Here is a 27,410-nt window from a genome sequence, read left to right as displayed (position 1 = left end):
TATTGACTATGGGTGCAAGCATAGCTGCTGGAAATAGTGGTGCTGAGTAGGGGTGTGCCTAGTAGTCAGTTATTGTAATAAATATATGGGCAGGTTTCCAGATACAAATATGATACGAGTATTTTTTTTATTATCCGCGATTTTTTTTGTTGATTTAAAAAAAAAAATCTGGTGTCAGCACACAACTTTCTAATGTCAATCATTCATATGTGCGAGTTTCTAAATAACTCAACTGGCTAGTTTGCCTGTCTGTAAAGAGATGGGCGGGCTGTACTTTGATCCTGCTGCTCTGATAGAGCGTATTTCTAAGTCCACTCGCTTCAGATCACTTTTCCTCACATGTTTTCAGTCTGATCATTTAGATTGCTGCTGCCTGATACTAGGATTTAACTTTCATTTATTTTTAATCCCTTTTTCGTTGTATCCAATTGGTAGTTACAGTCTTGTCCCATCGCTGCAACTCCCAGTACGGACTTGGGAGAGGCAAAGGTCGAGAGCCACGCATCCTTCGAAAAACGACACTTAACACAATGCCTGCTTAACCTGGAAGCCAGCCACACCAATGTGTTGGAGGAAACACTGTACACCTGGCAGCTATGTCAGCGTGCATGTGCCCGGCCCACCACAGGAGTCGCTAGAGCGCGATGGGACAAGGGCATCCCAGCTGGCCAAACCCTCCCCTAACCCGGATGACGCTGGGACAATTGTGCACCGCCCCGTGGGTATCCCAGTCGCAGCCGGCTGCGACAGAGCCTGAACTCGAACCAGGATCTCTAGTGGCACAGCTAGTACTGCAATGCAGTGCCTTAGACCACTGCACCCCTCGGGAGGCCCCTGATTTGACTTTTTAAACATTATTATTATTATAACATTTAGCAGACACTCTTATCCAGAGTGAGTGTATTCATTTTCCATTCATACTGGTCCACCCGTGGGAATCAAACCCACAACACTGGCATTGCAAGTTCCATGCTCTACCAACTGGGCCACACGGGACTAAGCATATGGTGAGGACGTTTGCTATCAAGCTATCAATATGCATAATATCAAAACAATCGGGACAAGTTTAGAGAAAGAAATATAAAATGCTGATGCGGATTCTGACCAGTGGAGGCTTCTGAGGACGGCTCATAATAATGGCTGGTATGGAGTCAATGGAGTGGGATCAACCACATGTAAACCATGTTTTTGATGTGTTTGATGTGGCACATGCGCCGAATACAACTTTACTGCGAAATGCTTACTTACAAGCTCTTAACCAACAATGCAGTTTTAAGAAAAATACGAGTTTAGAAAAGATTTACTAAATAAACTAAAGTAAAAAATAAAAATGTAACAATAAAATGTAAATAACGAGGCTATATATCAATGTGCGGGAGTACAGGTTAGTCTAGGTAATTGAGGTAGTATGTACATGTAGGTAGGGGTTTAGTGACTATGCATAGATAATTAACAGCGAGTAGCAGCAGCATACTTTAAAAAATGTTTTAGCATAGGGGGGGTCAATGCAAATAGTCCAGCCATTTGATAAGCTGTTGGCTTGGGGGTAGAAGCTGTGCATTTTGGACCTAGACTTGGCCATTCCATTGACTTGGCCATTCCACTTGGCCATTCCATTGACTCCATTCCAGCCATTATTATGAGCCGTTCTCCCCTCATCAGCCTCCACTGATTCTGATTGAGTGACAGCAAACTTGGCTGCCCGCTGCAAGTTGAAGAGACAGACAAAGAAGAGTTGAAGAGACAGACCTAAACAGCTTCTACCCCCAAGCCACAAGACTCCTGAACATCTAATCAAATGGCTACCCAGACTGTTTGCATTCCCCCCCCCCCTTTACGCTGCTGCTACTCTCTGTTATTATCTATGCATAGTCACTTTAATAACTCTACCTACATGTACATATTACCTCAATTACCTCGACTAACCGGTGCCCCCGCACATTGACTCTGTACCGGTACCCCCTGTATATAGCCTCGCTATTGTTATTTTACTGCAGCTCTTTAATTATTTGTTAACTTTTATTTCTTATTTTTTTAGGTATTTTTCTTAAAACTGCATTGTTAGTTAAAGGCTTGTAAGTAAGATTTCACTGTAAGGTCTACACCTGTTGTATTCGGCGCATGTGACAAATAACATTTGATTTGATTTGACACACACACACATTTTTTGCAGTGAGAAACATGCAGGGAGGTATTTTTCTAACATCTACATAGGCATATTAAAACATTTACGGATATAATTACAAATATGGGTATGGCCATGTCGGCACACCCCTAGCGCTGCAGCGCCCCCTAAAAAATGGAGCCTTTAGTAGTCCTGTATTAGCGCACCGATATAGTCGTCTGTAGCGCGGGCAAAAACATTTATTCAGCACTGCAGCACCACCACCCACCGTCAGCGAAAATATCTCAGCACCCTCACCCCCAAACTACAGGTGCAAGTGCTCTTGTTGACACCATACATTGGTTGACGCAGAAAACCTTCACAAATGTGTGTAGTTCCCTGTAGTTTCTAGAGGAAGTGTAACAGTATAGCTTCCGTCCCTCTCCTCACCCCTACCTGGGCTCGAACCAGGGACCCTCTGCACACATAGACAACAGCCACCCTCGAAGCATCGTTAGCCATTGCGCCACAAAACCACCGCTAACTAGCTAGCCATTTCACATCGGTTACACTCACCCCCCTTTTGATCTTCTCCTTTTCCGCAGCAACCAGTGATCCGGGTCACAGCACCAATGTAACAGTATAGCTTCCGTCCCTCTCCTCGCCCCTACCTGGGCTCGAACCAGGGACCCTCTGCACACATAGACAACAGCCACCCTCGAAGCATCGTTACCCATTGCGCCACAAAAGCCTCGGGGAACAACTACTTCAACTACTTCAAGGGGAACAACTACTTCAAGGTCTCAGAGCGAGTGACATCACCGATTGAAACACTATTAGCGCGTACCACCGCTAACTAGCTAGCCATTTCACATCGGTTACAGAAGCTTGGTGGTGATGGGCTGATGAGTTTTGTTGAAACAGAGACAAACGAGAAGAGAACACCATGCACGGGAGAGAGAAACATGCTATGTTCTTGAAAGTGATGGTGTGTGTGTGTGTGTGTGTGTGTGTGTGTGTGTGTGTGTGTGTGTGTGTGTGTGTGTGTGTGTGTGTGTGTGTGTGTGTATGTGTGTGTGTGTGTGTGTGTGTGTGTGTGTGTGTGTGTGTGTGTGTGTGTGTGTGTGTGTGTGTGTTTATGCGTTTGAGTGTGTGTACACTACTGTATACAGTTTGCAAGAGAAAGAGAGAGATGGCATTTGGACAAAGATAAAGAAACGGTTGCAAGTTACAGCAACCACCTTCAACAGGAAATTATGACTTCCTGTTGCTAAGCGATAGCACTGCTCTCTCGTATAGCCTCCCATCCACTAGACACAGCAGACAACACACAGCCACACACACGCAGTCATACAGACTCACCAAAGACGGGCATTTGGCTGTTCGTCCACATCAACCATGATGACAAGCCAGGATGGATTCTCCAGAACAGGAGATGACCTACTACAACCTCCCGATCAGGCAAGTACCAAACTTTGTCATGTAGAAAATAAGTTAATTTGATGTGTTCATATTTGTAATACGCAACTAAATAAATCCAAAGCATTAGTCTTCTGTGAAACACCTTTATTGTCCTGGCATTGGCCCATCTTATTAGAACGGGTTTATATTGCGTTTTGGCACTATGTTTATCATCAGGCTCATGTGTGTGTGTTTAGAGTTTGATGTACTCTTAGATAACAGTTTGGGAGGATGGCCTCAACGGATGCTGAGGTCAAATTGGTTTGAAAAACTTTATTTTCCGCATCAGTTAAGTTTTGAGTGACTTCAAAATACCTTTTGTATTGAGAAGAAATGTGTCATGATGTTTTAATAACACTTGAATTATCGTTAATGTACTCGTTGTGTAAGCATTACATGCAGTCCATTTGGTATTTCTAGACAAGATGTGACCATGAATCATACTTCGGTACTACTCGGTACTACTTGAGGTCAGATGATACTGTATGGAGAGGGATGTGTTTTCACTTTTCATAAAAGAACCACAGACAAGACATCCATAGTTGTAATACCTGTATGTGTGTGTGTGTGTGTGTGTGTGTGTGTGTGTGTGTGTGTGTGTGTGTGTGTGTGTGTGTGTGTGTGTGTGTGTGTGTGTGTGTGTGTGTGTGTGTGTGTGTGTGTGTGTGTGTGTGCGTTCATGTTTTATGTGCATAATTTCTTATCCAATCCTACATTTGTGTAGAGACTGGAGTAGTGTAGTTTCTTTATCGCCTTCAATGAGGAAGTCCCTGCCAGAATCGATGCCTATCTGACTTGTGTCACCCTGACTATGCATGGGATTGTTTCACATTAAAACCTTTCTCAAGCTCCCCACTATTGCATAATTGCTATGACCCAGCAGGTACATTTGGCCTATCTATGGCGTGGATTTCTAGGATAAGTATAGGGCCAGGGGTTTCTTGACCACCAGTGGCTAAACTGTGTTGCTTCCCTTCCACATTTGCCTCCATACAGACTCGTGGCTCAACTTGGAACAGACAGAGACAGGTAGAGTGAGAAGAACCTCTATTTTAAATATGCACAAAATATGAATGCTATTTTGCTATACATGCTTCCGACAACCAAGGTTTCCTGTATTACGGTATTGTGTGTGACCCCTCTTTCTCTCAGAGCTCCCCTGCCCGTAAACTGGGGATGACCAGGAAAGAGAAGGACACGAGGGTAGGTCCAGCTTCTTTTTTTCTCGACATAGGGACAAGGGTGGTTAAGCAGTATGAGCTAAAGCCTTGTGCTGCAATGAATATCATAATCAATGATGTTGTGTCTTGATTGTATTTGTCATTATCAAATAAACTATTAAGTAAGTTTGTACACAATCACTTTATGAACTCTGACTTCAGCATTTCTTGAATACAGCACACACAGTAGATAACATGATCTATGTACTTTCAGGACTTTAAGGAGAATGAGAACCCAGAAGAGAAGGAGAGAATACATAATGAGCAAGAGGTATCATCGTTATAACTCATAAGAATTGTGCTCATTTTCATTGGATTTTTTTCTACAGCAGGTTACATTAGTAGTCCTTTTAGAGTCCCTATTGAAGGTTCATGTTTGTACATCTTCTCTCTCTTTCTCCCACATCCTCTCCCTCCCAGCTCAAGTCGCTGTATAAAGAGCTGCTGTACACTATCACCCACAAGCTGGGGAAGCCAGCCTCGGCAGAGGTCTTCACTGACAACCAGCTGCACCAATACATCAGAGAGGTGATAATCTAACCGAACAAACTCAACTAACCCTGTAATATACTAACCCTCTCATTTACATGACATCTAACCACACTCTCTCTGTCCTCAACCTCTCACAGACCAAATGCTGTGCTCTGATTATTTAATTGTCCCAATACTAATACCTTGTTGCTATCAAACTACCCCTCCCCCTTTAGGCTTTCTCTATGGCAGTGGATGAACACCAGAGTCTGACAGAGAGGGTCCAGAACACAGAGGTGAGTTAGCAGAGGAGTTTCAAAGGTCTATGAGAAGCCATTTGACCCAGCAGTATTTACCTATACAGTATCTAAGGGGGATTTTGTCGCATGCAAGAGTCCACCTATTATTTTTCTCAGTTCCTGAGTCTGAGTCTTGTCCACAGCCTCCAGTCTACTGTCTGATGGCCACTGTGAAGGAAGCCACGGGCATCCTGGGAAAAGACGTCAGTGGTACGTCTTCCTCACCTCAGATCTGTGAACACAATTCATTTCATTTAGGGTTAGGGTGAACTATTTAGATTATCTGGAGTTGGCAAGAGATTTCTCTATTTAGGTTGGTCCGTTTAGGAACTACAGATCTAGCAGAAGTTCTACTATTGTGGCCTGCGAATCCAACTATAGTTGACCTCCAGTGGGTTGTGTTATGTTGTCCCCAGGTTTCAGTGACCCATACTGCTTACTGACCATCCTGGAGGATGAGAAGGAGAGCAGGACACGGCGGTCCAGACCTAAACCCCGTAAAGCCGTGGTGAAGGACGCCGCCTCAGACGAGAAGGTTTACACGACAGACACAAAGAAACAGACCCTCAACCCCATCTGGAACCAGACCTTCGTACTGTGCGTGAAGGAACATTTACATAGCACCTAGAACCTATAAATATAACAAATCTATGAGTTTACTTTACAAAGGGTGCCTTGAAATAGCCTGGTCCCCCTGAACATCCTGACAAAGTAAACACTGAAGCTACTCCATGTGGTGTCTCTCATGGAGATTGTAAACATATTTCTTCCCCTGGGCTGGTAGGGAGTTTGAAGACACTACAGTGGCCAGCTTCCACATCGAGATGTGGTGAGTTTCCAGTAAACCACTGTTCTGTTAAGTTGAAGTAAAAGAAACTCAACCTGTTACTTCATATTCATTCGGATCAATCTCTCTCTCATAGGGACAAGGATGAGGAGTTGTCTCTGGCACAGAAGCTAGAGGAGATCCGAACCAATTTCCATGGACTGAGGAGGTAGAGCTTGCACACACACACGCACTCGCGCGCACACACACACACACACACACACACACACACACACACACACACACACACACACACACACATTATCCCAATGTTGATCGTTTCTGACCCCATTCAGGATGATCAAAGATGCTAAGAAGGAGAAAGGCCAGGATGATTACTTGGGAAGCATTGTGCTGAGACTGAAGGTAAAGCAGTTCCAAAACACACATGCTCACCCACCCTGATGCTCACCAAGCAACACTCCTAATGTGTGTGTGTGTGTGTGTGTGTGGGGGTGTGTGCGTGTGTGTGTGTGTGTGGGTGCGTGCGTGCGTGCGTGCGTGTGTGTGTGTGTGTGTGTGAAGGACCTGCATTGTACAGAGGATAACTGGTATGTTCTGGAGCCGAGGACAGAGACTTATCCAGATCGGGGCCAGTGTCATCTGCAGCTCAAATTCATCCATAAAGAGGTATGGAGCTCGAGTCCCTCTACAACTCTCTAGTGGCAACTTATGTTTAATTAAGCAGAATTGGTCAACGTAATGAACACACAAAACCAAAATTGTCAATCTACACATCTAGTCAGACGGATGAGAGAAACACCAAAGGAGCAGGGTGGTCTTTCTCTTACAGTAACTGTGAGATATATGATTTTTTTTAAACAATGTTTAATTAACAGTTATTAATAGTTGTTGATCTATAGTAAGCTCAGGTTATCACTTGTAGTTGGTGATGTGTCTGCTGTACAATTGTATTTTATTGTATGTGAAAAAAGAAACAGACCGATTATAGTGTTTGTTTGTCTGTGACAGAGAGACGGGACTTTGAGTGCTGGTCGTAGTGCTTACGTCAACTACTGTGGGATCCTACTGCAGTTTGTCCAGTCTTACATCGCTAAGCAGCAGGTAATAAATGTTCAGTTCCAACATTTGACAGTCATATACCTGTACATCTAGTGGTTAATCTGTGAAGGTAATACACCTGCCTCAGGGTAGTGTTCCATGGAAGGGGGAGTTGTGTGGGGAGGGACAGACCCTGTTGGAACTCTACGCCACTCAGTGTAACCTCTCGCCTTTCCTGCAGGACCTTGCGTAAGTAGGCTACCACACACTCAAAACACATACACACATCTACACTCGTTTACATGTTCAAATTGACACTATATGTTTTATAGGAAGTGGATGGCCTACAGTAAACTATACCAAAGTTTAGAGGTGGATTCCTCAGTGCTGCTCCAGCAGCTGACCAGTATAGAGTACCACTGGCACCAGCAGGATCTACCCTACCAACAGGTAAGACAGGCTTTACTTTGCTTTTATTGCATATTATATACTGTGTATATCATTTACTAAAGAAATAAACACAAACATATGTGTACAGAAACAGGAGCTAGGGGACTCTCTACGTGGTTTCCTGCATTATGGACTGTGTCTCGTGGCCAAATACAGAGACATCTTTCCTCCAACGCAGGACGCTACCCCTCGCTTACACAGACTGCTCAGGTACCCTGCTGTGTGTGTGTGTGTGTGTGTGTGTGTGTGTGTGTGTGTGTGTGTGTGTGTGTGTGTGTGTGTGTGTGTGTGTGTGTGTGTGTGTGTGTGTGTGTGTGTGTGTGTGTGTGTGTGTGTGTGTGTGTGTGTGTGTGTGTGTGTGTGTTTGTATTTGTATTAATTATGGATCCCCATTAGCTGCTGCCAAGGCCCCAATTTGACCTATCAGGTGTAAAGCCATAACACTTACGTTTTTCCGACAGCAGACCATGATCGATAATGTCAAAAGCCGCACTGAAGTCTAACAAAACAGCCCCCACAATATTTTTATCATCAATTTCTCTCAGCCAATCATCAGTTATTTGTGTAAGTGCTGTGCTTGTTGAATGTCCTTCCCTACAAGCGTGCTGAAAGTCTGTTGTCATTTTGTTTACTGTCAAATGTGTGTGTGTGTGTGTGTGTGTGTGTGTGTGTGTGTGTGTGTGTGTGTGTGTGTGTGTGTGTGTGTGTGTGTGTGTGTGTGTGTGTGTGTGTGTGTGTGTTTATTAAAACAGAGCTAATGAACAACCTGTGTGTTGTCTTGTTGTAGGATCCTGTCTCAGGTCTGTAAGACGCAGGCATTTCAGAAGCTGAACGCAGCTCAGTTTGACCTACATGACGAGGTCAACGAGGCTGTGCATGTAAGTACATATAGAAAGACTACTATGAAGTCTACAGTTAATACTGTGAAAGATCCACAGAGCTATTACTCTGTAAGACTAAATGTCTTTGTTTGCCTCAGTCTGGTACACAGGAGTGGTTCACCATAAAGAAAGGGTTACACCAGCCCATGAACAAGGTAGGCTACAGACAAAGGAAGAGAGACCCCTCCCACATATCAATTTCAAAGCACATCATGCACTTCTTTACACACTTTCCCTTTATACACATTCTGTAACTTTATCTCTCTTTCCACCCCCCCACCCCCCATTTCCCTCATCCCAGGACCTGACAGAGACCGTGAGTGCTCTCTCTAGGCTGATAGGTGAAGTACAGCAGGACATCAAGCACAACAAGGACTGCTGGAATAGAGTGTTTGTCAGGTAAGAGACAGACGACCATACAGAACATAAGTATAGTGGGAGGTGTCATTATCTGTCTTCAATACGAAGAAGGTCTGGTTGTTTATCATATGAATGGACTTGAATGGGGTTGTTTCTCTCTCTCTCTCTCTCTCTCTCTCTCTGTAGTGCTGTGCAGGTGGATGTGTTCACTGTAGTCTACCAAAAGCTGGACTTCCTGGTAAGTGGAGTCCAGCGTTTTTTACTCTCTACCTCTCTCTCTCCTCTGTATAACTCACACCTTTTCCCCTCTCTCTCCTGTAGCTGGCAGGGGAGGTGAGAGACACTCTCAGCCTGTTGGAGGGTGAGATGGAGCAGAGTCTAGCCAATAGCCTGTTCCCTCTCTACCTAAGTCTACAGGTCATCCACAAAGACAAGGCCTTCCTACAGAAAAGGTCAGAGATTACTCCCTTATGCTACATACTCAGTAGTACACACTACTTACACACTACTCCCTTACACATACTCAGTACTTCACACTACTACACTATATGATAGAGCTAAGGCTGTTGTGTTGTTTCAGGGGTAAACTGTTGGAGCTGACTAACTTCCATGAGGGCTTCCGTGAGGCGCTTCCCTATTGGTTGAACAAGGCCTTCAGCACCACTCAGGGCAGGGTGGAGAGAGCTGTACAGGTGGACCAGGTAACATACTGTTATAACACAACACCTAGAATAGAATGGCATTCCACCCACTCCTCAATCAAAACTACCATTATCCCGCCCATTCTCCCTCCAGCAGAGGGAGACTTCAGCCCCTTCGCCAGGTTAAATACACACACCTGCAGGCAATTAGTGGCAGCCTGACAAACCTCCAGTTGATACCTTTCGGTGTTTGTAGTAGTTCAGTAGGTTATACCTTTTACCTGTTGATATATTTATTGAAAATAAATCATCTGTACCATCCTATCATCCCTGCTATTACATTCTATGATTAAAATAGGCTATAGCCTTTTGAACTGTTCTCCATCTCTCTGTGTGTTCTTACCGACACAATTCCACGGTAGCCCATACCAACATCAGCAACACAACCTATACAGTCCTTTCAGTCTACCAGTTTTTACAATAATTGAATAGAATAATATAATTAAGTAGAATAGATACCAGCTAAAATATTCACTGTACACCTTAAAGTTGCACTCCAGTCTCCTTTTCACCTCATTTATCACCTGATATACTCAACAAAAGGCACATCTCGATAGGTGGTCGAGGTATCCTCGTGATTTGGCACAAGTGAGGGGATTGGACTTCCCTATTTTGTTCTCTATTGCTCCTCTACTTTTCCCTCCAAGCAAGGGGGGAGGCCGATGACATCAGAGGGCACCATCAGACCAACTCCCTAAATGGCCTACATCTTGAAGTTTGCAACAAAAAAAAGCCCTATTTTCCTCAAAAAATATTTTTGTCTACATGACTGTATTTATACGTGGGATATTGTTTTTCAACAGGAAAAGTAAAAAAATGTCTGGAGTGTGTCTTTTAAAGCCAGGTAAAATAGTCACTCCCTCTCTCTCTCCTGTCTTTCCCAGCTCCAGCCGCTGCAGTCGGGCCCGGTGCCCATAAAACACAGTTCGTCAGCAGTAGACCTGGTGACCTGTGTCCAGCCCATCTGTCAGCTGTGGGAGCAACTCTCCTGGCCAGACCCTGAGGAGGCCTTCATGCTCATGGTCAAACTCACTGAGGTACTGCATCATAAACATACATTGTCATGCAAGTACACATAGTATCTCATCATAACCAGACAAGGACATGCTCTATCATACATTATCATACACACATTTACTATTGTTGGCATACACGTTTTTGCTAATTTTTTGTGGGTGTGCGCGGTGTGCGTTCAGGACGTGTGTAAGATTGTGATGAACTACTGTCGTATCCTGAAGGAGCGGGTCAGGGAGCTGTCTGAGAACTCAGACCCCGGCAGTGCTGTCAACATGGTGAGGGGAAGAACACTCCTCCCTCTATCCTCTATCCACTTTCATTTATTTTCCTTCTCTCTTTCTACTTGTGTCCATCTCAATCACAATTTTTGTGTGTCTATCTCCTCTTCTCTCAACTACATTTAAGTGAATTATGTTCATCGCCATCTCTCTGTGTCTCTCTCTCTTTCACCCCCCCCCCCCCCCCCCCAGCTGTGTGTAGTAGTGAATGACTTGGAACACCTGAGGTCAGTGCTGATCCGCCTGCCCCAGCAACTCAACTGGGCAGGGCTTCGAGAACGTACCCTTCACGTGATAGGGGACCCTCAGTTCCACAACGTGCTCCCCTCACAGCTGCAGCATGCACAGGGGGTCCTCAACAAAGAGATACGCTCTGCCTTAGAGACCGTTGGACGGAAGGTAGGGGTGTAGGAGAGAGGGGTGGGGTTCAATGGAGGAGTCAAAAGAGACCTAGACCAGGGCTACGTTCAGTACGTTTTTACGTTCTGGAACGTTCAATTGAATGGAAACGGTGCTGTACTGAATGACCAGTTAAAAAACAGGGAGGGTTTGGGTTGGGGAACGCTGTCAGCATGGCCACTTCCCTTTAAATACATCACTCAATGCTTCAAGCCACACCACGCCACACCCACCAAACGGGAGCAAACGTACCTCAAAGTCTGTTCAAGAACTTACAAGAAAGTTTTGGGGAAACGTGTCGTTTAGTACAAACCGTTCCGCAACGTAGCAAACGTTCAAGCGAACTGAACACACCTCAACTCACATTTAGAATTCAGTCTTGGCCTCTAGCATTTCTTCATGAACCAAATCTTAAACAAGGCCAAACCAGGAAGTTCAGCCGCCCTTTAAGACCCAAACGCTTCAGAAATTGGCCTATAGTCACCTTCATTAATATAGTTTATAGTTATTGAAGTATCTCTCTCTCGCTCTCTCCAGCTGAATTCAGACATTGCGATGTACGTCCGCAGCATGTCTACTCGATGCAGAATCCCCTCCAAGTCCACTGAAGAAGTAAGAAACTGCCGTCAGCCATTTCCGATTCAGCAATACTGAATTTATAGACAAACATTTCCTTGACTTATGAAAAGCATATTACTGTAACTGACATGAACTGTTCCATGTGTCCCCTATCGTAGGCTGTGGTTCCCCTGATAAAATATCTGGAGAGAGAACTGCAGTACATGAATGAGAACCTAGTCCAAGAGAACTTCAACAGGTACAGGTACACGCACGTACACACATAGCTGTAGCGCCGATCACACAATCTTTGTTGTTCAACTGGTACTGAACATGTATCACCCTCTTTGTTCCAGCATACCTGTATGAATATCTTATAGTAGTTGACAAGCCTTTCAAATATTCTCCTCATCTCCACTCTTCCTTCCTTCCCCAGTCTGTTGACTCCGTTGTGGACTAACTCCATAAGGACCTTATACCAGGTAGCTACACAGCAGAAGCAGGAGGATGGACTCATGGTGTTCTGTCAACGACTGCAATTCACACTCCAGGTTAGAATGGTACTGGGTACACACTCCAGGTTAGTTAAGTACTGAGTACACACTCCAGGTTAGAATGGTACTGGGAACACACTCCAGGTTAGTTAAGTACTGAGTACACACTCCAGGTTAGTTAAGTACTGAGTACACACTCCAGGTTAGAATGGTACTGGGTACACACTCCAGGTTAGTTAAGTACTGAGTACACACTCCAGGTTAGTTAAGTACTGAGTACACACTCCAGGTTAGTATAGTACTGAGTACACACTCCAGGTTAGAATGGTACTGGGTACACACTCCAGGTTAGTTAAGTACTGGATACACACTCCAGGTTAGTTAAGTACTGAGTACACACTCCAGGTTAGAATGGTACTGGGTACACACTCCAGGTTAGTTAAGTACTGAGTACACACTCCAGGTTAGAATGGTACTGGGTACACACTCCAGGTTAGTTAAGTACTGGGTACACACTCCAGGTTAGTTAAGTACTGAGTACACACTCCAGGTTAGAATGGTACTGGGTACACACTCCAGGTTAGTTAAGTACTGGGTACACACTCCAGGTTAGTTAAGTACTGAGTACACACTCCAGGTTAGAATGGTACTGGGTACACACTCCAGGTTAGTTAAGTACTGAGTACACACTCCAGGTTAGTTAAGTACTGAGTACACACTCCAGGTTAGTATAGTACTGAGTACACACTCCAGGTTAGAATGGTACTGGGTACACACTCCAGGTTAGTTAAGTACTGAGTACACACTCCAGGTTAGTTAAGTACTGGGTACACACTCCAGGTTAGAATGGTACTGGGTACACACTCCAGGTTAGTTAAGTACTGAGTACACACTCCAGGTTAGAATGGTACTGGGTACACACTCCAGGTTAGTTAAGTACTGAGCACACACTCCAGGTTAGAATGGTACTGGGTACACACTCCAGGTTAGAATGGTACTGGGTACACACTCCAGGTTAGTTAAGTACTGAGTACACACTCCAGGTTGGTATAGTACTGAGTACACACTCCAGATTAATACATTATTCTTAAATACACACTTCAGAACATTTCTGACTGTGTGTTGCAGTGTCTGGAGCAGTGTTTTCATGCTGAGGGGAATGGACTGCCACTGGATACTCTTCACATTGACAGCTACAAGGTGAGTTCATGTTGGTTACATTTCACATTATATTGTTAGAAACATATAATGGTTCTATAAGGACATGTAGAAACATTAAATGGGGGGGGGATCTTGGGTTATAAACACTATACAATAACTCTCTTTCCTCTCTCTACTCATTCATTGAGATTCTGAAAGCTCATCTGACACACAACTCTCTCAACTGCAAGCAGCTCATAGAGAAATTCCTGGATAGAAAAGTATGGGAGCAGGTAAGAGCCTATTTTATTTGTGTTGTATAACAGTAAAAAGCATTGCTATAGAGAATACATTGAATCTGTGTTTGTGTAACAGAAGGTTTACAGTGGAGAGAAGTACGGCGCGGTCACACTACTAGCATCCTACAGGAGGTCTGACCATAGACTCAGAGTGGAAGTGTTGAATGCAGCTAACCTCCTACCCATGGACTCCAACGGTAATTGGTTTCCTCTCCTTGTCTCCTTCTAGACAGGTCTACTAGACAGGTCTTCTTACAGATCAGATGTCTCCTGTCTCTCTCCAGGTTCCAGTGATCCGTTTGTCCAGTTGCGTCTGGAGCCTGGTCATGTGTTTTCTGAGGTGGAGCCTCGCACCACCCAGATCAAGAACTGTGACCTCAACCCCCTGTTCGACGAGGCCTTCGAGTTGTAAGCACTAGCTCCAACTGCTGCCCTTCCGTCGCTACATTGGTGGCAGCGGATAATCCAAGTCTCTCAGATCTTTCCAACTTTAACCTTGCCTCCTACTCATCCCTGCCCTTAGGAACTATACAAGTAATTATCTCTCCCATATCCCACTCTCATTCCCCTCTTCTTTATGTACTCCCGGTCAGTCTGGTGTCAGTGGAGCAGTGCCAGGCTGCGGGAGCGTGTCTGGTGGTGACAGTGTTGGACTATGACACCCTGACAACAGACGACTTCGAGGGGGAGGCCTTCCTGGCTCTGAAGGCAGTGCCGGGGGTCGGAGGGGGATCAGGGGACAGACAGGGGCACAAGCCAGACCCCTCCCCGGCCCAGATACGCCTGCCGCTCATGCACCCTAAACCAAACGGTATGATTTGGAATTCAATTCTGTGAAAATTAAACACAAAGGTGCATGATACTGAAGTGTGTGTGTTCTCTCCAGATGACAGTATCCTGAAGCTGTTGGAGTCGAGGAGAGGAGAGAGGGAGGCTCAGCTGTTTGTGAAGAAACGCAGACAGAGAGAGAAACAGTCCCAGGACGGGAAACAATAATAACACAGCTTCATCCAAAAATATAAATTTGTTTTATTTTTCTATACCAAAACACACAAAATGAAACACTGTTGGTGGATGCAGTAGGACAAGGTGTGAACTTTGTGCCAGGTCTATGTATAGTAGTGATCGTGTCTTTTCACTGGTTATCAACACACCCACACACCCCTGCTGTTTCCAAAGCCTGACACCTGGTGTAGTCAGTGCATGTAGCAAGTATGACATACAAGAACTATGTATATTTGACACGAGTTTGACATACTGTGAAATATCAAAATGCTTGCAAATGTAAATTATGCCCCAGAAACATTATACATAGATTTTGATTAAAAAAAGGCTGGCATTTGAGTTAACGTGAAGCGCCTTGTTATTAAATGAAAATCGGCATCATTTCAGACTACACACTACAATAGTACATTTTTCTTGATTGTTTTAACATGCTCCCATCTTTCCGGTTAACGAAGAATAATAATATTACAGACTGCAAACCTGAGTCAGTCACGCACAGAAACTATCTGTAAGCAACACAGACTGCTGCGTCCAAATAGTTTAACATGGCTTTCCTTCCTTTATCTGCAATTTCTTTGTAGGCTTCCACCATATGTCCTTCCTGTAGTTTCAGATCAGTGTGAAGGAGACAAGGAGAGGAAGCCTTTTTATACTATTGAGATGCAGCCCTATTCTTCCTCGGACTATAAGTCTCATTAGCAAAACAATAATAACTAACGGTAAAAACTAAAACCTTGTACTCCTTCAAATGGTGGCCCACTTAGGCTGCATCATGAGATGGCTGTCTGGATCATGCATGCCTTTAACAACTGAGTCAGATTTGTGGTTCAGCTTGTAATGGTTAAAGCCAGGTCTGTGATTAGAGAGCTGATCCTGAATCATTTCTTATGGACAGGTAGTGCATGTAAAAATAAAAAAAATCTGATCTTGAATCAGTGACAATATGGACCGGAGGCTGGTCTTTGGGCTGGTCTTTGAGTGAGGATACCATATCTATATCTGGGCTATAGATAGTTGAGTTAGGTCAGGATAACTGATCTAGGTTCTGTTCTGGGCAAAGGGGGCACTCTGTAGAGCTGGTGCAGCTGTTACACAGTAGACCATGTCCACAGGGCAGAGAGACCGATCCCTGCTCTCCACACGTCACACAACATTGACACTGCTTTCTATACACCACCTGGATAGGGGGATGAAAGAGAGGGAGAGGGGAGGAAAAAGTGAATAGTCTGCTGGTTAGTTGGGGAATGTTTCACACCAACAAGCAAAGCTCTGTGTGTATGTGAGTTTGCATGTGTATACTGTAAATATCGGTGTGTCTCCTTTACCTGTTCCACAGTGTGTAGACATGTACAGAGCTGGGCCTGCAAACTGAGGACAGACTCTAGAGGCAGTCTGTGGAGCAGCTGGAGCTGGTGGAGGCCCAAGTGAGGGTTCTCTCCTGTCCTCATGCTCTCCAGTGCCTCCTGGAGGAGGGAGGTCTGTCTCTTTGCCGTCTCCTCAGCCTGCCTCGCCCGCTCCGCTTCAAGAGCTGACCGACCGGCCGAGCCACGAGACTCCTCTGCATCCGACTTCAACACCGCCCACGACTGGAGTGAGAGCGGGATGTAGAGTGAGATGAGAAAAAAGAGGGAGAGAGCAACAGAGGGAGAAAGGGGGAAGGAAGAGAGGGAAAATGTTTTAGTCTGACCCATCTGTTGGTTTATTGGTGTACACTAACATGCACACACACACAAACCCACTCCCACTTCTCGTACCTGTGCTGTATGTCTCCAGGTGTGGTCCCAGTGTTTCAGTAGTCTGTTAGCATCGTCTAGTTCCTGTCGGACCCGGGCTGTCTCCATGCTCTGGCCCATGGTGGGTAGCAGGGCCGGGGGCGTACCGGGAGAACCCTGGCCTGATGGGTGCTCCCAGATACTACTGCTCATACCATTCAGACCTGCAATACAGGAGACATGGAACACATGAGACATTTAGATATTTAGCTGAGGTGTCTTTGGAATGTATGGGAGAATTAAAGAAATTATACACATTTTAAAACCCTCGAATTTTGTAGGATTTGGGCAGAAAAATACATGATCTAAAAAGATATCCACAAACCTAAAGAGCTATGCGATGGCCCCAAGAAGCTGCTTTCTGATTTGCTGGGCTGCGATAGATGGGAGGAGAAGAATGGCGATTGGTGGGTTCTGATTGGTGGAGAGGGCGAGGGGGAGCTGAAAGGGGCAGAGCTGCAGAGGGTTCCTGGAATGTTGACAGGAGCAGAGCTCTGGAGCTGATTTCCTCCTGCAACATCAACCAATAATTTAAATCAATCAATCATGAAATTCCACTCAGGCGTGTGCGTGTGTCTAGGCTCCATACTTACCCAGCATGGCTCTGGGAAGAGCTGAGCTGCTGTCCAGACTTCTCTGCAGGGCAGACATGCCAAAGTCGTTCAGGTCCAGGTCATCCAGAGCTGACTCTATACAACACATTATCAACCAAAACATCAGTCCGTCAGATCTGTCCCACATTATTAACCAAAACATCAGTCCGTCAGATCTGTCCCACATTATTAACCAAAACATCAGTCCGTCAGATCTGTCCCACATTATTAACCAAAACATCAGTCTGTCAGATCTGTACGGCAGCAATCAAGTGGCAATATTATTCAGCGATATCCCATGTAATTGCCCCTCCGGGATAAATATTTTTTTTAATTGAATGTAATGTTAGGAAGTGAACTACAATAGTCAGCTAATTTTACAAATGGCTAGCTCCTCTGACTAAGAGTAATAAGAGTTTCAAAAGTCTACTGTGCCTGTGTGACTGACTCACCCACTACAGACTCTACGGTGTCGCTGGTGGGGTAGAAGGGCAGTGCGTTGGCATTCATGCCCGAGAAGAGGCCTGGTGCTGGGGCTCCATGGTGGAGGTGGTGGCCCTGGTGCAGGGGTCCAGGAGGGGCAGGGCTGGGAGGGGTGGCTGCCAGGCTGGAGGGAACACTCGATGACAGACTCAGAGGACTACCCACTGGGAGGAACACCAGCAGGTCCTAGAGAGAGCGAGAAGGGTGGTGATGGTATCTTCTATACAGACTGGTGTAGTTATAGTACAATAAGCAATGTCGCCTAATAGTTTCTGCTTTCAACAATGTGATATTGCTGCCTTACAGAGACATCAAGACAATGAATGACAAGCTGGCTGAAGCAGCAACAGACACCCAAGCCAATAATGTGTAATTATCAAAAAGAAAGGAGGACCAAGGCACTCTTCATATAATTCATTAAAATGCCTTTATTTGTATGGCATGTTCAATAGAAACAACATTTTAAAAATCCGACGTTTCGGCTGCATGGCCTTCGTCAGGGAGTACAAAGAAATAATACAATGTCCTCTTTTGAACAGCTTTTCCAATTAGCCCTAATTAGAAGAGGGAATGGTTACAAAATTGATTGGACACACCTAGTAAGCAATACTATACACATTAAAAATGTGAAATACTGTAGCTGTTATCATAAAAGTACAACTCCAAGCTAGAAGTATCAGAACACTAAAAGGTAGTTCTAACCTTAAATATGACTGTGAGAAGTGTCAAGAATAAGAAAGCAATATATTCCATAGTACACTAGACCACAGCAAAACATGAACAACAGTCTAAACATAGCTGAGGGCAATTGAGCAAAAATGTCCACTAGATGACAGCAAATGGACCCATCACGACCCTACAGGAAGGGTGAGAAATCCATATCTTCATTTAAACCAGGGTATTTAGTGGCCTGTAGTTTGTAAATCCAAAAACTTCATGTTTTGCTGTGTTCTAGTGTACTATGGAATATATTGCTTTCTTATTCTTGACACTTCTCACAGTCATATTTTTAAAACTTTGATTCTATTGAACATGCCATACAAATAAAGGCATTTTAATGAATTATATGAAGAGTGCCTTGGTCCTCCTTTCTTTTTGATGACCAATTTACCCCTTTTACCAAAGAGCACCTTCTGTCTACCAAAATGTACTATTGTGTACCTTAGTAGCGCATCCCTTCCTCCTCTTTCTAATGTGTAATTATAGTTCGAAGCTGGTTGATTTTGACAACAATAAAAAGGTACCTGTTTGCTGTGATGAGACGCCATTTCTCTGTTGCGCTGGTCCATGGTAAAACTCTTCTGTTTGGCATGGTCTTCCCTCTCGTACCCCGGTGCCCTACCGTACCCCCCCTCCCCAGCCCAGGGGGAGAGGGGTTCGCCTCCCCCACACACGTCCTCACACAACGACAGCACCCTCCCTAACAGGCCTTGTTCTGCCACACACCCCCCCCCTGACGGGGAGAACGGACCTCCAGACAGAGACCCAGATCTTCCACCTCGGCCCCCAGGGCTGGAGCATCCTTCCTGGGCAGGGTGAGGGTCTTGGGGTCCTGGGAGGAGAGGTGGGGAGCTGGGGGTCTGAAACGAGGGTTCTTCACTGATAGGGGGCTCTATGGGACAGGAGGAGAAAGAGTAGATCAGTTACTTACTTGCTAACTATCATTTTACAACACGATTTTGCTAACTTTCATTTTACAACACGATTAGGGTGTTGAGACACTTACTGTTGTCAAGGTGTGCAAAGGCACAGAAGGGGCCCCGGGGGCAGCTGCCACACTGCTGCATATCATTACACTTCGTGGACTTATAGATCTGGAGAGGCACATCAGACAAAACACACTGTCATTTAATATAGAGTTCTAATTTGTGTTAAGCAAATGTAGCTAACTCGAACTTTGGCACAAATCTGCCAATGATATAAACGGATGACGTAGTTATAATTTGAGACAAGGAGCATGTTTCTGAAGTTTGGACGGACCGCATCACGTACCTCAGGGTGAAACTGCTGCTCTGTGCGTGTGTGGCAGTACTGGCATCCCTCTGCCACCTCACACTTACTGGGATCTCCCCACTCCTCACTGTGCTTCACCGCTGGGCACGGCAGCGCTCTGGAGAGGGAGAGAGAGAGACCCCACACACTTTAGTATTGTTTTTGGGACACAAGTAAATAATATATTTTTAAAAACAGGTCATATGACCTGTGTGTGTCAAATGGATGTGTGCATGTTTTGTACCTGTATTTGTGTTTGTGTGGACTACGCCGCCTGTCTTTGCTATTGTGGTAGTAGGGACAGGCGTAACCTTGGCGACACAGACGAGGAGGCTTTTTACACAGATCTGTCTTGTAGTGGGACAACACATAGGTGTTATCTACAGAGAGAGAAAGGGAGAGAAATGTAGTAGCATTGGAATCATGGCCTTCACATGGAACATCAATTGATCAGTTAAAGGATGTGCATGTGTATATTCGTACCCTGCCAACGCGGTTCCTCACTCAGGATTTTCTCAATGAGGGCGGTACTGGCCGCCAGCCCCGACTGGCCCTCCCCCCCTCCTCCCTCAGCAGCCCCCGACCCCCCTTGAGACTCCATCACCTGCACCTCCCTGGAGAGGGGAAGAGGGGTGCACATGGCAACGAGACCCGTTAGAAAGTGGAACAATGAAACAGAAATCTCTGGCTTTGGGTCATTAAACTAAACCTTAATTTGAAGACGAACAGAAGATATGTCTCCGCTGCACTGTATACTCCTGTACCTGACGTCGTAGACGGGACATCGTAGGTCATGTGATCCGTGTGCAAAGGCGCAGTGGGAGCCGTTCTTACTGCAGTGGCCCTTCCCATCCGTCTCGTGGATACAGGAGCCCGTCTTATAGTACCTCAGGTGGTACCGCCGCTCTGTGTCGCCCGCCGTACGATGCAGGTACGGACATCTGGAAATCACAAATTGGGAAAACAAACTAAATATCTTGCTGGGTCATGTGATATTGTCTCAGAGCTACAGTCTTCCTCATTAGCATTCCCCCTGTGTGTGTTAATAGGCTGAGTGTGTGAAAGTGATAATGTGTCAGCACTTCTCCTGATCTGCCTGAGGCATGGCCCAGAGGGGGGGAGGGGTGCTGTTTTCAGCTGCAAATCACAGCAGTCAACAACGATCACCTCAGCTATTCAACTGAATGGGTACACCTCATTGATACAGTACCCTCAATCTGAAAACAAATCTCAATCTCAGATTCTTAGGTGCTTTATTATGCAATGTAGAGCATGTTCTGTGTATCTTTAGGATGAAACTCATCACACCGATTGTCAGTCTGCACAGTACGGGGCCATTTGTTCACTTGGTGTCGGCGCGGTGTGTTATAGGGACCACCCGCTGTTGGCCATTGACAGTCATAATTTTCGCCCGTTACTACATGTACAATCGGTTTGAAAATTACTGCCGGCACTCTGATCAGAGGTGCAAAGTACTCTCAGCCGGGCAAATCCTACCAGTCTGTCCATGCCTTTAATGTGGGGAACTCAAGAATTTACCTAATAGGACAGATTTGAGACCCCCCCAAAAACATTGGTTTTAGTGCACCATAAAATAGTGAAGAAAACAAGTCTCTGTCTTTTGTACCAATAGATCAAATAAAAAATCTTTCTCTTCCTCTCTCACACACACTTACTCATCCCCGTCAGAGCAGGTGCCTGTGCCCTCGTCGTATTTGGTGCAGTAGACGTCTGGACTGTAGTTGAAGGTTCCGTCCCGCCTGCGGATGGGCCTGCGGCGCCGCTGGTTCAGAAAGTGCCAGTGGAAGCATGCAAAGGGCCGGTGCTGGGTACACTTGTGCTGCACAAACAGAGGACACTGTTCTGTCCTGAACTCCTTCAGATACCTGCATAGAGCGGGAAAGAGAGGAAATGGGTAGAGATATAGGAGTAGTACATTAGTGCATGTCGTATATTTAATACCAAAAAAATAACAATAGCAAGCTGCACGTATTAGTTATCACAACTTTTCACCTATGTTGCAGATGTAAACATGTCCCCCTCAGACTCGCTCTCAAAAACACACTGACACATAAAGACAACTTATGAACCACTTATGGACCATTACACCAATTAAAGTGTCTTATACTGTAATTTGACGGCATATTATCATATCCTGACATAAAATGTCCCCAAACAGTCCAGGGCTACTGTACAGATCCAAACCACGCCAACTCAGTCAACAGTAGGCCTCTCACTTATATTGCCTAACTAGAATTGGTACACACTAATGCAGACCAGAGATAGCTGGTAAAAAATACTTAAATTCAAACCCGACAGGAGCAATTTAACTAATTATCCGAACGTCAGTGGTGTTTGGGTGTGTTTATACACGTGAGGTTGTGTGGTCTACGTACGTGTAGTGTTGAGGTTTCTCAGGCTGTACGTGCAGGACGTTGGCGGGAGACGTCGTGCCACCTGCGGGCGAGGAGGATGAGGAGGAAGAAGGTCCACCGGAGGTCGTAGCCCCCGACGAGGACGGGGGCTTTGTGTGTGTTTTCGACATGTTTTCCTCTTTGAAGCTTTTGTACCAGCGTTCTGTTTCCAGTGTGCGACGAAGTCCGCATTCTTTACCTTTGCGCGCTTGCGCCTGGTACGAGGAAGTGGAAGCGTCAGTTCGAACGGTTTGCTAAGAACTGTGGGGCATGTAGTTCAACATTGTCTGTCCCATTTGCCTTTAAACTGCAGTCAGTGAAAGACAGAAATATAATTTTAACATAAAACAATTATCTTTATTAGATGGAGCATACATAAAGTTGTACTTGACGTTTGAGTCACACATATGAAATGTGTTATGTGCAAACCAAATAATAAATAACAATATTACACGGTTTCCCACGTGTGTGGTCATTCATGAACTATTAGTTACAAAACATGCTCAACTTTTTATTTAACTTTCAAAACAGAATTTTGCAATTACTACTTCCAAGATACCACAGTCGACTGCAGTTACTACACTTTTCCTGCAGTTTCAAAACTGCAATCTTTTTTGTAATATGGAAATATGTACAATTGTGTGATATTTAATATTTTCCTGGTCATTCACGAGCAATATGGTGATAAGAGTTATAGCTATCTGTCGAAAACTCTAGGGGGCATTCTGCCTTCTACCTACAGTTCTCAGCCATTAGCTTCGCCCAGGTCTGCCTCATGTGAACTACAATCCCGACGCTGTGTCTCAGCGTCTAGAAACGTCAATAATCATCGCTTGTGATACCGCCTTTGAAACGTATGGCCCTTATCCAGGGCCGGCTCTAGCCTTTTTGGGGACCTAAGCAAGATGTGATTCCTGCAATTCTACATATTTTTCCATTGGGCGAAGTAACAATTTAGCAATTTTATAAAAAAATCAATGCAATTCTACTTATGTTGCCATGGGGTAGAGATGAATTTTAAAAAATCTGTTTAACAGCTAATTTCCAACAATTCTAATCCATTTTGCCATTGGGTGGAGACACATTTTTGCAGTTTTAAAGCTAATTCCCTGCAATTCTACACAAGTGACTGCTTATGCCTGGAGCCAAACATGCCCTTATCTTTCATCAGTGAGAAAGAATCCTTCTTTAAATAAAAAAAAAGATACACTTACTGTAGCAGTTTTTAACAGATCCATACAACTATGGTATGAGTGCCTCCATCCAACGAAACTACACTTCCCAAGTCACGCTTACACACAGGTGTTCGGAGCATGCTAAATAGCAAATTAGCACAGGTGGTCGCCTCTTCTCTGCCGTCTGTTCTCCGTAAACAAGCGCTGTAACATGGAGATATGGTCATGTGGGAACACCAAAGGTTCAGCTGGTGGCTAGCAGAACTCGGCTAGCCGAACAAATGTGCTTGCATTCTCTCTGGATCTGGATGCGACTTCCAAATCGAGAGAAAGGTCATCTCTGGATTAACTATATAATGTTATCTAAATGTAGTAATAAATAATTGACAATTCTGTGAACTGTCTTGGGTAAGGTTTAATTTGACACAGTACCTGTTAGCAAAGGTGTTAACTAGAGATGCTGTGCAGGGATTTGTAGTCTTGCATGATGTGGCGCAGCATATCAGTGCTAGAGGCGTCACTACAGACCCTGGTTTGATTCCAGGCTGTATCACAACCAGCCGTGATTGGGAGTCCCATAGGGCGGCGCACAATTGGCCCAGCGTCGTCCTGGTTAAGGTTTGGCCAGGGTAGGCGTCATAGTAAATAAGAATTTGTTCTTAACTGACTTGCCTAGTTTTTTTTAATTTAACCTTTATTTAACTAGGCAAGTCAGTTTAAATAAAGATGTCTACTTTGATGCTAATGAGCATTTTTTAAATCTTAGAGTAAATAGGGCCGAATATATTGATTAAAAGTCCCCTTGTCCGAAAGAGAATTAAATTATTATCAAAACGTCACGCCAGGGTAAACCTACACAAGACACAGCCCTGTTTCTAAAATCTCTTATGAGAAAAATGAATGGTGAAAAAACAATTGGAACCATTTCCCTGTTTGACCGCTAGGTTTTATGGGTATTATGACACCTCCACTGTGTGGCTCTATTGAAGAATCCCTACTGTTGACCAATCACCAGGATCCGAACTTCAGCTTGCCTCCAGAAAAATGTGGTTTACCTGAACAGCCCATCAAAAAATCACAAAATGCAAAAACGTCCTCATAATATATGCACGAACCGAACTTTTTCGGCTGTGAAGCATGTGGCTTCACAGTGCCTTAAACCTATCAAGGTGTATATCAATTTAACCTAAGGTCCTTATGCTTCCAAAACCATACCGCAAGCGATGCATGTTAATGTTTAGACCGAACCTCTGGGATCTTAACAAAACTCCCTCCGACTAAAGAAGTCTTTGTTCAATGACTCTTATGTGTCATTTAATGGAACTGAGAGACATGATCAAGAGCTATGGTGATGTCCTTCAAGTTGCACAGAATTGTTAGAACATGATGAGACATGTTATGAATCCCATTTTGTAATTTTTTTGTTGAAATGGCATTATTTTCAACCAAAGTAGTTTCCTATAATGTCTCGGCTGCTGATTGGCTACAGAGGACAGACAACAACCAATGGGAGGGTGACTTTGTTAACCAATGAGAGAGACGTTTTGGTGGAGTTTAAACCAATGGTCTCACGAGTTTCTAGTTCTCAACCAACCGGATTTATAAACGGTTAGTTGACGTCATTGGGAAATATAAAATTTGACTCACTTCCCCAGTTATCGTTATTCGTGGTTTGTGTCTGAAGGAAACGGAGTAACTTTAAATACGTTCAGTTTTGGAATAGTCCAGCAGTTACCAATCGGTAAGTAACTTTAGCGGTTTTGGTAGTTTTCGTCTTACCAATCACAAATATTTGAAGTTGTCGTCGGTTGACGGTCTTAAATATGGAACAATAGAATTCCAATTGGAGATCTGAGATGGCTGGAGGCTAAACAGACTTGGTTGGCTACAGTACTGTAGGTAAATTACGTTAATTTGGTTTACTGCATTTTCTCCATTCTAGATAGCTATTTTGTTACTAAAAATGTGACTTTCGATTCAAGCAGGAGCGTGAGTTTTAATTAACGTTAACGTTGCTATATGGCATGTTGCTAGCTAACGTTAGCCATAGTGCTAATGCGCTTGGTTGGTTAGTGGTTGATCAGTGTTGTAGCTTTACGTTTTTAACGTTCTCTTTTCTACAGTATGTGTTTTCGTTTTGCTGGCGTCATTCCCACAATGACTCGTTAAATTGATAGCAAAACGTTCTTGACCTGTGTTTATTACACCTAGCTATAGCGTTTGCCCGCTCAAACGAACAAAGGTACGCACTGCAGTGCAAAAATACGAAATGTTGGGAGGCAACAAGTTAAGGCGGGGAGGTTTGTTCATAAGCAAGCGCGCTGCTGGGACGGATGAGACTCCTCTCCGAGGGGTACCTAGGGGAGGGGGAGTATTCAAATTAGCCATTGTTACAATGTTGCTCAATTGTTGCAAGCTTTGCAACAATCGTCACTACCTAGCAAAGTTGACGGGACCAATTTAAGCGTTTTCGGCGGCAACATTTGAGCTGTTGGTTTGAGGCAACTGAACTTGCAGCATATAGCCCAAGATCGTAGACGTTGTGCCTCGTTTTGAAAAGCTATTTCAAATCGGTATTGCCCTCTTCAAATCCCAGACTGACCATAATCTCCGTTATTTAAATTTTCTAGTAAAATGGCTCGTACCAAGCAAACCGCCCGCAAGTCCACCGGAGGAAAGGCGCCAAGGAAGCAGCTCGCTACAAAGGCAGCCAGGAAAAGCGCGCCATCCACCGGGGGAGTAAAGAAACCCCATCGTTACAGGTACTGGGAGCAGTTCAACCGGTTTTCCAACATTATTTTGTTTACTTTGTCTAGATTTAACTTGCAGGTGTGTCAGTAACAGTTCTAGTTTCACACATTTTAGGGTTAATTTCTAATTAACTAATCTAACATTATACTGTTTTTATTCCCCAGGCCAGGAACTGTGGCTCTGCGTGAGATCCGTCGTTACCAGAAGTCAACTGAGTTGCTGATCCGCAAGCTGCCCTTCCAGCGCCTGGTGAGAGAAATCGCCCAGGACTTCAAGACTGACCTGCGTTTCCAGAGTGCTGCCATTGGAGCTCTTCAGGTAAGATCCACGCTGACTGCTGCTATCACACTAATAGTATGAGGGCTAATGTACAGGGCAAACTGTAACAATTTTTGTTATTTCCCACTTCTCTCCAACAGGAGGCCAGCGAAGCATACCTGGTGGGTCTGTTCGAGGACACCAACCTGTGTGCCATCCACGCCAAGCGTGTCACCATCATGCCCAAAGACATCCAGCTGGCCCGGAGGATAAGGGGAGAGAGGGCTTAAATGGCGTTCAACTGCCTTTTCCAGACATAATCCTATTTATCTTAACCATTTCATAAGTTTTTTTTTCCTTCTGTTTTTTGTAATGTATTTTAGAATGATAAGAGATCAGTCATTCCACAAACCTCAATTCAGATCTGGCCAATGTGAGGACAGAAGAATGTAGGAATATCTGCTTCAATTGCAAATGAGGCTTGTTTTTACATTGAGTAGAGGATAGTGTATTACATGACTGTATTGACTGTTCAGTCAGATGCCCTCTTCAGATGTTAACTGGCTCATTTTGGATCCTGGTGGATAGTATAGGCTCCAGATGAGGTTGGAGCTCTTGCTTGTGGTTCAAGGTGGGGGGGGATTCAAGATGTCTGAATTCTTCTCAGCTGCCAGGGGAAGGCATGGTCTGTGTGCTTCATCAATTTCCACCCTCTGTCTGTCAGCATGTCTTGCACAACACCTCACTACTACATAGTGGTGTCGGGATTTACCTCTTGACACTGTCTGGGATGGCTAGGAGCATGACAAAGCCCCTCTGTATATTCTGAACTGCTTTTTACATGTTATTTTTCCAACATACAAAACCTTGGCAGCTACATTTAATACTATTTATGGAAGCATTGTCGCATTGTAGTCTTTCTATTAAATGTCTTTATGAATAAATGCTCATGTGTTTCTTGTTCTGAGGATAATGTCTCTATCCACTAGGGGCTTTTACATTTGGTG

The 27,410-nt window shown here is 44.5% G+C and overlaps 3 protein-coding genes across 3 annotated transcripts; 2 read left to right on the top strand and 1 right to left on the bottom strand.

The window, feature by feature from the left end:
• The first annotated feature begins 3,359 nt into the window (after nucleotides 1-3,359).
• LOC120029610 (protein unc-13 homolog D-like) lies at nucleotides 3,360-15,876 on the top strand. Its single transcript, XM_038974897.1, has 34 exons — nucleotides 3,360-3,565; nucleotides 4,562-4,594; nucleotides 4,718-4,768; nucleotides 5,000-5,056; nucleotides 5,206-5,313; nucleotides 5,493-5,552; nucleotides 5,699-5,765; nucleotides 5,972-6,152; nucleotides 6,340-6,384; nucleotides 6,479-6,550; nucleotides 6,678-6,747; nucleotides 6,907-7,011; nucleotides 7,354-7,446; nucleotides 7,532-7,632; nucleotides 7,716-7,833; nucleotides 7,922-8,043; nucleotides 8,621-8,711; nucleotides 8,813-8,869; nucleotides 9,016-9,113; nucleotides 9,261-9,312; nucleotides 9,396-9,526; nucleotides 9,655-9,775; nucleotides 10,660-10,812; nucleotides 10,972-11,067; nucleotides 11,263-11,469; nucleotides 12,007-12,081; nucleotides 12,207-12,286; nucleotides 12,464-12,578; nucleotides 13,650-13,721; nucleotides 13,871-13,954; nucleotides 14,037-14,157; nucleotides 14,245-14,368; nucleotides 14,554-14,771; nucleotides 14,847-15,876. The coding sequence occupies exons 1-34, from the start codon at nucleotides 3,503-3,505 to the stop codon at nucleotides 14,954-14,956; spliced, it is 3,351 nt and encodes a 1,116-aa protein (XP_038830825.1). The 5' UTR covers nucleotides 3,360-3,502; the 3' UTR covers nucleotides 14,957-15,876.
• On the bottom strand, nucleotides 14,966-22,431 carry unk (unk zinc finger). The gene is made up of 14 exons (XM_038974896.1): nucleotides 22,202-22,431; nucleotides 21,482-21,691; nucleotides 20,570-20,746; nucleotides 20,289-20,419; nucleotides 20,050-20,185; nucleotides 19,806-19,923; nucleotides 19,540-19,627; nucleotides 19,058-19,425; nucleotides 17,783-17,999; nucleotides 17,331-17,426; nucleotides 17,063-17,248; nucleotides 16,720-16,901; nucleotides 16,291-16,551; nucleotides 14,966-16,142 (listed from the first exon to the last, which is right to left on the bottom strand). Exons 1-14 carry the CDS (start codon nucleotides 22,348-22,350, stop codon nucleotides 15,990-15,992), a joined length of 2,472 nt encoding a protein of 823 aa, XP_038830824.1. The 5' UTR covers nucleotides 22,351-22,431; the 3' UTR covers nucleotides 14,966-15,989.
• Nucleotides 22,432-25,037: 2,606 nt separating this feature from the next.
• On the top strand, nucleotides 25,038-27,371 carry LOC120029781 (histone H3.3A). Its single transcript, XM_038975051.1, has 4 exons — nucleotides 25,038-25,135; nucleotides 26,025-26,156; nucleotides 26,310-26,463; nucleotides 26,565-27,371. Exons 2-4 carry the CDS (start codon nucleotides 26,029-26,031, stop codon nucleotides 26,691-26,693), a joined length of 411 nt encoding a protein of 136 aa, XP_038830979.1. The 5' UTR covers nucleotides 25,038-25,135; nucleotides 26,025-26,028; the 3' UTR covers nucleotides 26,694-27,371.
• The last annotated feature ends 39 nt before the right edge of the window (nucleotides 27,372-27,410 follow it).

Source organism: Salvelinus namaycush, chromosome 35 (genome assembly GCF_016432855.1).
Source record: "Salvelinus namaycush isolate Seneca chromosome 35, SaNama_1.0, whole genome shotgun sequence".
NCBI classification, from domain to species: Eukaryota; Metazoa; Chordata; class Actinopteri; order Salmoniformes; family Salmonidae; genus Salvelinus; species Salvelinus namaycush.
This window is presented reverse-complemented; position numbering and strand designations above follow the sequence as displayed.